This window comes from Excalfactoria chinensis, chromosome 5 (genome assembly GCF_039878825.1).
Source record: "Excalfactoria chinensis isolate bCotChi1 chromosome 5, bCotChi1.hap2, whole genome shotgun sequence".
NCBI lineage: Eukaryota > Metazoa > Chordata > Aves > Galliformes > Phasianidae > Excalfactoria > Excalfactoria chinensis.
The window spans coordinates 33,059,442-33,071,837 of record NC_092829.1 but is presented as its reverse complement, the minus strand read 5'-3'; the positions used below and the strand labels follow the sequence as shown (position 1 = coordinate 33,071,837).

At 48.3% G+C, this 12,396-nt stretch overlaps 1 protein-coding gene across 1 annotated transcript in view; it reads left to right on the top strand.

Annotated features, from left to right (window-relative positions):
- Positions 1-1,103: 1,103 nt before the first annotated feature.
- Positions 1,104-12,396, top strand: part of MAPKBP1 (mitogen-activated protein kinase binding protein 1) — a 92,642-nt gene continuing 81,349 nt past the window's right edge. Inside the window, exon 1 of the mRNA XM_072337677.1 lies at positions 1,104-1,241. Coding sequence (XP_072193778.1) covers positions 1,125-1,241 — 117 coding nt within the window. The 5' untranslated portion in view covers positions 1,104-1,124. The remainder of the gene's footprint in view (positions 1,242-12,396) is intronic.

Below are 12,396 nucleotides of genomic sequence, written 5' to 3'. Positions count from 1 at the left end.
GCCGCGGTGCCGGGAGGGCGATCCCCCGCTTCTGGCCGAGGCCGGAAAGCGCGGAGCCGCCCCCTTCGCCGCCGCCGCTGAGGGAGCGGCCCCCGCCCCCGCCCCGCCCGCGGGGGCGGCTCGCACGGCGGCCCCTCCTCGGGGAGGCCGGCTGCATGGGCGAGCGCTGCGGGACGCCGCGGTCGCCGGCCTCGCCGGCGGAGCTGCTCCCGGGTGCCAGGTAGGCGAGGCTGCGGCCGTGGGCGCGGAGCGGGGCTCGGGGTCGCGGTGGTGGGAGGCTCCGCCGTCCCTCGGTTCGCTCCTTTTCCGTCGTCCCCCCGCCCCCATTTCGCACGGAAGCCGGGAGGGTGATTTGCCGCAGGCTTTGCCCCGGTCTCTCCGGCCGGCTCCGGGGGTGTGCGGTGGGGAGGGCTTTGGCTGGAGCTCCGCGCTGCTCGCCAGCAGCGGCTCCTCGAGCCCCTCAATGAGCGGAGCAGCGGGGATGGGGGCTGTCACGTACCTTTATTACCAGGTGTCGCCCGTTCCGCCTGCGTACCTAAAGCGGAGCTCAATTTGTGGGAGTTAAAAACTCCCTCACGTTTATTCTCTGCGCTTAATAACCGAGTGCGGCATTGTGCTGCTGGGCTGCAGAGCCCGAGGTGGGGCCAGCGTGTCTCGAGCGAGAGCAAGGGGCTGATGGACAGACCTCATAGCGACTGATAGCGAAGAGCTGTCTGCTGGTTTGAATTGGTTTAAATCTGCTAATTGATGGTAAAAGAAGGATAATCTTTTGTGAAAGCCTCTGAGAAGGAATAATTCTGTAGCCACCCTCATTATTAAATCTTTCATTTTGTCATTTCTTGCAAATAATGAAGCTTAAAAAATCTTGCAGATATCTTACTGACCCTCAAGTGCATCTTTCAGTTTAGGTTACTGCTGATTTGATCCTCTGGAATCTGCAGAAGGAAGGTCAGCCAGCCGCTGTGAATAGCCGAGTAACAGGAGTGGAGCTCTGGAGCAGGATCACCGAGAGATGTGTGAACACGCGTAAGCACAGCTGAGCTGTCGAGTATTTCTGCCTCAGACCTGGGCTTGTTCCCCAGGCACAGTTTGCGTGGGGTGTAAGTATCTCCCGATACTTGGAGATGATGTCGGTTGAAGGGTCTACAATAACAAGTCGGATCAAAAACCTCCTTCGCTCCCCCTCCATTAAGCTGAGAAGAAGCAAGCCTGGGAGCAAGCGTGAAGACATAGGCAATAAGGTGAGTGCTGCTTGGTGATGCCAGCTTGCTTTAACTTTGTTGCTTGCAGTCCCATCTGTACTGAAAATACCTCTGTGGGAGACCTGGGGCAACCAGAGAATCTGATACATAGTTATAATCTGTCTTTTAGTTGTGAGCTTTAGGCAGGGTCTGAAAAGGTCTGTTCGTGTTGGATGTGACTGGAAGTACCCAGTCTAAAGTCCTGGTGTATTGGAAAGCATTTAGGGTTTTCCTCATTCTAGCATATGGAGTTGTTACAGATGACTGGCAGGAGGAATGTAATGCTGTCCCTTCCTCCATGTTCCCAACTGCTATCTGGTGTTACAGGCAACTAACAAGAAACAGAGACCTGTTTTTTCATGTAAGCAGTGTCTCTTTGCTCCACAAAGGCGTGTTCTTTGAGCACCTGGGGAAGGGTGGGATGCTCTGAAAGATGTGATTTGTGTCTCTGAAGTGACTGTTCAGATGGGGTTTGCATTTTGCCATCCTGAATGTGCTTTCTTCCATCTTCTTTCTCTGCCTTGCTTCAGATTAAGCTCTCCCTTCTCTAGGGGGCGCTTAGTTTGAGGTGTAGTTGATGCTATATAAAAAATTTGTGGCTCCTCTTGGTGTTGCAGAGGATTCCTGACAGTCACTCTCTGGGAACTGACTGTTGTCATGAGGAGAGGACGATGACTTCTCTCCAGCTGTGGGTAGAAGAGGAGCTGGGTGGCATTTCCTTATGCTGACAGCAGGCACATCTGAGTCAGGGCACCTGGTTTTGTCCCTGCCACTGATTCACTTGTAACCCCAGGCAAATCACCCAGTGCTTGCATTGCTCTGTCTCCATAAATAGAAAGGTTAATCCCTCCCCAGTAATAAATAAGAAATGCTTGTAATACATGAATGCAAAGTGCATTCGTTTGTCTCAGGACAGTAGTGCTTGGGACGTTAGCCTCTGGAGTAAAGGATGTATGTCAAACTGCAGGAGAAAGAAATAACTCTGTTTAAAGGGCCTGTCCCAGCATGAAACCCTGCTCTTGACGATCTGCTTCTGATTGGAAGTTCTGGAGATGGCTCTTTTTTACTGAGGAGCACAATGCTCCTCTCTTGCCACAAGAGAGAAAAATCTGCTCAGCTTCCTCAGAGCTGTCAAGAAGAGAGTCCTTGGTGCTTGTGCCTGGCCTCAGTGTGTGCATGTGCATGCATGCACTGCAAGTAATGCAGCCTGGGTGCTGCCAGTGAAACCTGCTTTTTTTTTGCCTGTTGCTGAAGAACAGGTAGTTGACCTGTACTGTAGGAACAGCCTAAAGCCTCCATACTACCATGTACAGGGGCTCTGGACTCGAGCTCTGTGAAAAGGGGCCGAGTTCAGCCTGCTCAGTTTCAGAACTGGGGCTGCTGCTATAAATCCCAGGCCTTCTCTTGTACCTAATTGTTTTTGTTGTTGTTGTTTTGTCTTGCACGTATGTTTTGGAAGAGCTCCACTGTATCAGCTCTGCAGTCAGGGCTGTCTTGACTCCCTGGGGATGTGATGGATAAATTCCACACTACAAAATTAGGGTTTAAGGGCTGGGTTTTGTGTCTTCCTAGTAAGAGCAGTTAATCAGTGAGGGAGTTGGCTGGTAAAAGCAATTCCTCTTGATGAGGTGTTAGGTGCTGGTGTTGGTTTCCCAACACAGTTTGCTCTGAATTTCTCTCAATGAATTTGTCTGCCTTCTTCAAACCAGCAAGACAAACAAAGAGTGGGCCCTTTAGCAAAGATCCAGCAGAGGCGCTTCCTTGGCCTGTTTGAAATCTGTGACCGTCTCTCTGCCATGCATGTGCTCCTCTGCCTTCCAAGGTGAGAAGCAGTTCTCCCTTTCTGTAACAGCAGTAGAAGATCCTGCTGGTCTGCAGTTCAGAACAAATGTAAATCCTTGCCACTGAAATTTGAGCCTTGCACACATTGCACCTGAGGGATCTTTGCTGACCTGCAGGAAGAGCTTCTGCTGTTTTTGTTTCTTGGACTCTCTGACTTGCTCTGTGAGGTGTGTGTCACGTGAATGAGGTGAACCTGGCAGTATGAAAAAGCCTATGAAATATGCAGCTTTGGTTGGTCATCTCTGCTTAATGCTCCTTTAGTTACATGGGGTGGAGCAGGACTGTTGCCTTAGATTAATGCATGGAAGGTGGTATTTTGTATGTGGGGATGTAGGCGAAGAACAAACTTTCTTCACCTCTGTGCTTCTTTTGAGTCTTGCTGGTTGCAAAAAAGAGCCTGCCATTCACTTTAAGTTGGATAAACATCCCCACTGGCACTGCCTTGACTTCTGGGAGCTGTAATTTTTTTTTTTTCTTTCTTTTTTTTTTTTTTTTTTGCTTTTTCTTTTCTTATTCTTCAATTTGTGGTAAGTGTCTCTGCTCTTTCCTAAATAACCCCTGGGCTGCATGAGTGCTGTCAGGCTGTCTCTGTGGTTAGGGATGAACCCCTTGGGCAGTTGGTCCTGCTGAAGAGAAGCTCTGTGGAATTTGGCTCCTTTCAGCGAAGCAGCCAAGCAGTTGTGTACTGCTGGGCTGGATGGGGCAGGCTGTGGGAGCCTGGCTCTGCAAGGATCTGTTTGTTCATTGCTCTGGATGGGGGAGTGTGGGTAAGTACAGATATTTTGCATGAGGGCTGCTCAGGACATGCAGTGTGTTACTTGGGAACTATGCAAGAGAGAACTTGTTTTGTGACTTTTATTAGGACTTTTTCCTTGACTGTAATTAATGCATGGTTCTTCCATACTCCCCAGAGGAGATCTCTACAGAAGTGAAACTAAGGAACTTGCATGTAATCATGGATATTTTAAAAATATAAGAAATAAGGGAAAGAAAGAGAAGCTGCCTAAGTAAAGCTTGTTGACAGACTGGATCCAGTGGCTAGTTTTCTTGCGGCGTTTTGAAAACAACTTCTATTTTGTGGGAATTTCAGTTTCTGTTGCCATGTGACTAGCTCTGTGTTTAAACTTTTCTTTGTGATTTAGATGGATTAATCCCTCTTTCCTGTTCTCTTTAGAACTCCTTTTTTATGTTGAACCAATATAGGCTCAGAGTATGGTGACTTACCTCTAGGCCTGCTGAGGTTGGGACTGTAGCATATTAGTATGCAATCTAGAAGCTAAAACTTCCTCACAGAAGTTGAATGGCTTGTGTTCAATTTCTAGAGGAATATTAGCCCTACCAGAAACCCAGCTACACATCTGGTCATCATGCCTGTGATTCCAGTAGAGAGTTAAAAACTGGGAACTGAGTGCCTTTGCTTATGCTGCATGGGAGGCAGTGGCAGGGCAGTAAGGAAGCAGGGCAGATGTGAGCTACCTCCTGTTGCTAAAATGCTCTGGTTGCTGTGAGCACCCTGCAACTTGGCAACAGAAATCTCTGCTTACTGAAGTAGTGTAGTGGAGCAGATGCAGTTCCTGCAGGGAACATTCATATTGATAAGCTCTGCTCGCATCTTTGTTTTATTAATGTGTGTGTAGGGGGGGGTCTTTAAACCAGATCATGAGTGTCAGTGTGAAAACAAATTGTTACAAAATCTGCTTACCGATTTCTCCTAAGATTTCTTCTAAGAGTAGGCCAGAGTCAAGAAGACATGCTTCAAATTTGCAGCTTATATCTTTGATCTCTCCTGCTTTCTTCTAAGCTAGAAATATTTCAAGTTGTAAGTTTAGATTAATGCTTTGAATGAAACCTGAAATTTCCCAGCAGGAAGTTTCCAGCACAGGGACTGTTGTACGGTAGTTTCCCCTTCATCAGATGTCATGTGAACACATGCATCTGGAAGATGTTTTCCTGCTGCGTGCTGTTGGGTTGGACTGGGTGGCTGCAAATCCTCTTTGAGAGCTTTTGTTCTGAAAATAAGCCCTGTGCTACTCCTAGTGGGATGGGGCTTCCTGTCCTCTTCTGAGGAGATGTCTGTTCCTATTGCCAGCCTGTGGTTTTCCATTGGCTTGTTGGCACCTCTGTGTCTTACCTGTGAGTGGAGTAGGCATAGGCACGGGTTTATGAGGAAATCAGTTCTGTGGCAGCTTGATGGCCCATTCTCAATGTAGTTCTTCTCCAGCTCCTTAGTTCCCCTGAGAAGCTGCAGGATTTGGCTGGGACCACAAGCCATCCTGGACACAGAGAATAGAGCAATACTTCTGGCCTGCCTGTAGCTTCCTGCCTTCAGTGCCCAGTCCTTTTTATGTGAAAACATTACAGCTTTAAAGATGAATCAGTTTGGGCTGCTACTGCTGGTCTTAACTGGATCAGCTGAGAGTTGCTGAGCCTGAACTGGAACAGAACCAAAGCACACATAAGTTTGAATCAGTGGTATGTATCCTTCAAAAATCATTGCCTCTTATTAAACTGTTGAAGGTGCCACAGAGGCTTGTTGCAGAGTACGGTTCTTTGTAAGTTTCCATGAACAACATGGTCGCACCTCAGCAAAGCCTGCTGGATTCCTCACGGGCAGTGTTTTCCAGCTTTGGGACCAGTAGAGCCAGTGGCATAGTGGAGGGGATGTTTCTAGCCTAGATCTGGCCTGCTCTGCTTCAATATCTGTGAGTGTTGCTTCACCCCACCTGATAACTGGGGATCTCTGCACAGCAGCTTGGTCTAAACACACTCAATTGCTTCAACAGCTTAGGAGCTGCCATCCGGAGATAGAAGGGATTTTGTGTGTCTCTAGTCAGGCTTATAACAGTGCCTCTTAAAGCAGAAGACAAAGGCTGATTAGCCTCTCCATGGCCAGACCTGTTCTTCAACGTCTGTGGATGGTGTCATTGGAGCAATCGAGAGTGTTGGAGCTCAAGGGCTAAATCCTTTCCTACTGAACTGCTCTGTCCCTTCTGTTTCATCCTCAAGTACATGGTGCTCAAGATGACCTTGTGTTTGTTAACAATTACATGCAAAGATTTTCCAGGCTACGTTTGTTTGCATTACACCCTCTCTTGAGATTACGGGGACAGTAGACTCAGTCTTCTGGTCTGAATTGGAGCCTACAGTGAGTTTTGAATGTGATTTATAGCCATGAGGCCCATCAAAGCCAAAGCTTTTCTGCTGTTCATCAGCAGCACCAGTTGCCTCTTGTTCTGTGGATAGATAGAATGTATAGCAATTCACTGTGTTTGGTTTTGTATCCTGCAATTGTATCCATGAACCACTGTGATCCTTCCTGCCAAACCTAACACAGGATTGCTGGGAAGATCCCACCTGTCTGTCCACCTCTCCATAACATGCTGTCATGCTGTCTTTAGCATGAAGAGCAGCAGAAAGACACACGCAGAGGGGTGGGAGCAATGATTTGGCAACAGCTGAGTTGTAGCTAGCGTAAGTAACACAGTATCTTGCTGAGTGGGTTTGCCTGGTTATTGCATCCCCTGGGTAGTCATGTGCTGCTTGCCTGGGTGGCCTCTCAAAGCTGCTGAGGTCTTGAATTGCACGTTGTTCATCTCCCTCAGATGAGCTGGGTATTCTGAGAAGGCACGTGGGACTTAGAAATCTAACCTGGCTGCAGAGACCCATAAGCAGGTTTTATTCTGTCCCTGCTGTGCTGGATAAGCCATGCATATACAGATTGACAACCCCCTTTTGCTTGAGGGCCATTTTTCTGCAGCAGGCTGATGCATGTGTTTTGCTAAAGGCCTGGCCAGAACAGTAGGAAGGTAGAACTCAGGGTTGGTCAGTGGTGCTGCAGGTGGTGTATTTGCTTCTTGCTGGTCAGAGCAGTTCTTCACTGCAGCATGCTGGGGGCTGTGAAGAAAATCATCTATGGACACAGTGGGAAAAGACTTCTTCCATGGTGCACCGTCTGTTTTGCTATCTGTGCTTGCAGGGTATGCATCTGTGGTGTATCACCTGGTTTGTTACAAAAACAGTCGAACTGTGGGTTGGGAGTCAGGCCAGGCAGGACCACTGTTTGTTTTTGTGGCAGAAGGGGTCTGCAGACACCTGGGAAATGTCACGTACTAATACAATGTATATTTTATATAATAAAATGTATATTTATTACATTTGTTTGGTGTAAAGCAGGGCCTCACCTCCATTTCTAGCTGAGGCACAGGGGCACTCAGCGTATCGTTGGTTTGACAGAGCTTGCTTCTGTTCGTCATGGGGAGAAGTTGCTTGGTGAGCCTTGGAACAGATTTCTCTCCAAGACTGAAAGCAGATACCGTGCTAGCTAGCCCTTGGCTTGTTTTATAGTAGTCTCTTGTTTTAGTCTTCAGGGCAGGGAGTGGTGCTTACATGGCCCTCAAACGGTGCTTAGCAGAATGGGCCCTGATATTAGTGCTGAGTGATCTGAGCTAAGGTCTGAATAATTCACTAGTGCCAAGCCCAGTCTCAGACACTTCAGGCCTCTTCTGTCTGCTGTACCTCTCCCCACACAGCTGATGCTTCTGAGGGCCCCTTGCAGGTTCAGCAGGGTTGTGGCGTGCTCTGCTCTGGATTCCAGCTCCACGTGTGGGCTGCTCCATATTCCTGAAACCCTGCAACTCTGCTGAGGCTGTGCCCACTAAAGAGTGGCTCCTGCAGTTTAGAAAACCTCCCAGTGTTTTCTTTCCTTTCATGGCACTGGTTAGCCTTGCCCTGTGCGTGTCTGTGTGTGTTGTGCTTAAAAAGTACAGCTGAGGCCTGTGGCTGTTGTGACCAGAGGTGGATCTGTGTCATGTGAGCAGTCTTCAAAAATGTTAGTACAAAGGTGAGTCACTGTGTTTGAATGACCATAGGCTACTCAAGCATCCCATCTTTACTTTGCTTCAGTGAGCACTGAACAGATGCGATGAAGTCGACTTAGACCAAAGCAGTTTTAGGCTTTAAAAAGATAAAATACCCCCTATTTTATTTTTTTAGGGGGGGAGGAAAGAATGCTTTTTCTATACAGCCACAGCTCCTAACTCCCACAGGAAGTCTGAAGCAGAACCAGACGTTGAATCTTGATCCTCTGAGACCAAATTTTAGCCTTAGCTGCGAACCCCCGCCTTCTGGAGATTACCAGGGATGTTTCTCACTTCTCCCGCTGGAGGCCTGTATGTTCATTGAGGATTATTTGCTTAGAAGTCCCCAAACGATGCTGTTGGAAATACTGATTTGGTTCTGTTGTCATTAATGATTTCAGTAGCTCTAGCAATAATTCCTTTCCAGCAAGGCACAAGCAGATGAAGAACCGTATGAATTAGAGCTGTGGAAACCCAAGTAAGCCTTGTAATTTTGCTAACATCCCAGGAGACCAGGACTGTTGTTAGTTACTGTGGAGAAACTCAGACTGAAAATAGTGCTATAGAAAAGTCTATGAACTGCTGGTGTATTTAGTGTTTCCAAGCCAGCGGCAATAAAAGCCAGTCCCGCTTGCTCTGCAAAATACACTATTAAGATTCACAATTGTTCAAGATGAGTGAGATGAGTTAATAACTACTATGAAATTTCTTACCTGATGGAATTTGAAGAGTGCCATTCCTTCATTACAGGCGCTACTCTTACAGTGATGGTCCTTTAATTTGTGCCCCTCCCAAGCACTTTGCATAGTTAGGCTGAAGTGTCCCCCATCATGGATCCAGAGAGACTCATTTCCCCACAAGAAAGCAGCTTATTGTGGGTTGTATTTGCAACAGAGAGTCACGGCATTAAGAAATGCCTTGAGAGCAGACAGATGGAGTTTGTGAAAGACAGAGAATGACTTGATGGCACTGTCAGTGGACTCAGTGGTACAGGTTAGTAAAGCTCTGCTTCTGCTTCCTCCTCCAAGGAGGCAGAGTGAAACACAATTCTGCCTGCTCAGAAACCCTTCTCTGCTGCCTGGTGGGCACAGCGCAGGGAGCTGGTGGGTGAAGTGTGTTGAAGTGCTGGCGAAGTCTCCTGTGCTCAAGTGTTAGCCTTTGAGCTCTCCTGTAGGCTCTGAAATTTGGTGCTTACCTTTGGAGTAGCGCAGAGGAGGCCCTGTGCCTTTGAAGGCCTGTTTGTACTAGAGGTGCTTTCATTTGAAGGAAAACAAACAAAAAACCCCATTGCTCAGCCCAGGACTCTGTTCCAAAGGAGCTTGAGTTCCTTGGATGGCCCACAATGCAATCTAGGTGCAGAGCTTGCAGGCTGTCCCTCAAAGAAGAGGGCGATACCATCCAAGGGGCTGCCTTCTGCCAGTTTTGTTGCATCAGTATTGGTGTTTTTGCTGCAAGGCTGGGCTAAGAGTGACATTTTTCATGCTGCTACGCCATGTTTCCACGCTGCTGAAGAGCTTTGAGGCAGCTCAGCTTTGGAGCAGAGCTGTGTGGTTCTGTGATGCAGCTCATGGTTTTGAGCTCTGTTCTCGACAGAGTTCGGACTGTCTCTGTGTGGTTTTTCCCTCAATGTAAAACAGACAGGATACTTATCCACTTACTGCAAAGTGTCTCATCGCCCAGGGGTTTATGACAGCTGTGTAAACTCCTTGTATTTGGCTCTTCTCCCAGTTTTGCACTAGATACGGTGATCCCAAGCGCGGTTTTGCGCCTCCCGGAGGTGCCCGGGACGCCGCACCGTACCCCGCACATGCCGCAGGGTCCGGCACGGAGCTCTCGGCACGCAACGTTTCGCTACGAGGTGACTGCGTGCAGAGCGGCCGGGGGCGGGGCCTGCAGCCTCCCGTTGCAGTGAAGACGTAGCCGGCCAATGCGCGAGGGGGGGCGTGGCAATCGCGCCATGGCTCCGCCTTCCCACGCGGGTTTTGACACGCCACGTGCTGCGGATCTGGGGCTTGCGTGGGGAGCGTGTGGTATGTGCGTGCCCTCGGTGAGCTCGCAGGTAGTTGGAACAAGGGGCTGGGAAAAAGCAGCAAGCCTAGCCACCAGTCTGGACACATCCTCCATAGTGTGCTAAGAGACCCCGTCACCAGGCGGTGATCCTGGGTGGCAGCAGCTCTGGTGTCCTAGTTTTCAAGCTAACCAGCAGGGCTGGAGGAGAGCACCGGTTTGCACTAGGTAATAACACCATCCTCACTGTCAGGTGATGTTGAATGAGATGTAGTGGGCAGCTTCCAGCTCTGCAACTCTGCCAAGAGAAATGAATCGCTTTTGTCACTTTGGAAAAACTTACCTCTGTTGGGAAACAAAAGGGTTTTATAGAGCACCCAAAACCTGAGGAGCTCCCGAGGTAACCAGGGATGGCGAAATCCTGTTGAATGAGAGTCCTGGGAAGAGTACTTGTTGCAAGAAGGCATGTAATTTTGCTGCCAGTACTTTCCAGTGGTTTAAAACAATTGGGAATAGTCATCACCTACTGCCTGGAGGTTTGTTGGCAAGCAAGGCGAACTCTCTTGGTGTTTTTCTCTGGTACTTGGGGCCTGCAGTACAGGGAGGAGCTGCCGGCCTGCCCTAGCCACAGCCCTTGGAGATGACAAGAGTATGCTAGTGAAGCCAGGACTTGGTTCAGGCAGGAGCTGGGGGTCTGCCCTGGGTAGTGGGAAAGGGAGCTGGGGGTCTGCAGCTTGACTGGGGAGTTGTTGGAACTGGGATGCTCTCGTTGGAAGTGATGGCAGAGCTGTAGCTCATCAGTGATCAGCATAAGCTGCTGAAGTGGTTTGGGCAGTACGAAGGGCTTAGAAGCAAAATCCGTTATAAAACGTCAAAGCGGGTGTTTTCTCTTGCAGGGGGAGGAGGGGTGTTGCCTATGGGAAGTGAAGGAATTGCTGCCTGTAGAATGTGGCCACCCCTCTGGCAGAGGGATTTACTTCCAGGCCTGCCTGGGTTCTGACCTGAGTCCTTTCCTCCTGCTATCTAGGGTGGTTTAATTTGGATGCCTTTCCTTGTATCCCCAGAAAGGAAAGTACTATAAACAACTGCCAAGCAGGATTTTGTGTTGTAGAGGATATTTAAATACTGGGGCCTGGCTGGGTGACAGTATGAGTATGTTTCTATTTTTCTCTGTGTGTGTGTGTGTGTTTAATAGGAGGAGCATACTCTCTTCTGTTTGAGTGTATGCTTCTTAATGTGCCTATTAGTACAGTAACTTACCTTCTCACTCTATGGAGAGACACTGGTGTTGTGTTACAGCTGTAAAATGCATAAAGTCTTGCACAACTCTGTGTAATGCTTTTACAGTGATGATGACCTTGAAGGTTTAAAAAAAAACAAAAAGCATGTGCTTAATTGTGTATGAGGCAGTGTGAGTGGTTCCACTTCACCCAATGGATGAGGAGATAAGTACCTCTGTGGCTGATGGCAAGATCAGTGTCCATGTATGATGATCCATCTCAAGCACACGAGATGTTTGCATGCCTTATATGTATATTATGTGGTTGTCTTTATGCACTTGTTTTTGCCATCTCAGCAGCACTTTGTCTGCTAATCCATATTTCTTGGTCGCGTTGCTAACAAGTTCTGCAGAGTTTGGAACAGAGAGACTTCTGTTGAATCTCATGCACTGAGTGAGCAGTCAACCAGAGAAATTCTGCACTGTTTCTTTTTCCCTTTGTACCCCTATTGTCGTCCCCACAATGTGGAAATAGTTTTCTCCTTTCTCCCCAGTCAGAGGCTCCCAGATGGAGCCTCCTGTGATCCAAGTGAAATGCTGACCTAATGTGCTCAGGAAGGCTCTTCCTTGAAGTTATGCACAGGATTATGGAAAAATAGGGCTGGGTTGTTGTTAGCCCAGGGCAAAATAGATGTGGTCCTGTCTCTGCTCAGTCTGAGATGTTGGTCCTTGATTTTTCCACACTGCATAAATAGGAGTGTTTTCCTCCTCTTTAGAGTTCAGTCACATTGGATTCGGAGCTAAAGAGAGGAGAAAGTGTTTTGTTGTTTCTTGGTGGGATCAGCAAGAAACACCTTTTCTTTGTGTTGTGTTTGTGCCAGGCACCTCCTTCACCTACATGGAGCTGGCTCCACAGCTCCTGCACCCTGCCTTTGTTTCAGGCCCCGAGTTTGTGGTGTTTGGGCTCAAGTCAGACTTGTTAATACATGGTGGCACTGCAAGCATATTCAGTACAAGCAGGGTTTACAAATAGCACTGTACAAAGCTGAGTATTGTCCAGACCATAAGTTCATAAGATTACTTTGAAATGCAAGAGGATCTTGGCAGATGCTCTGTGTATTGCATGTCTGCCCTTACGCTGTCACACGCCCTGGTCACTTCTGCGTGGTCTCTTGGCAGTCAGATGCTATATTTTGATATGATAGGAGCTGGCTATTAACTTACAGCTATA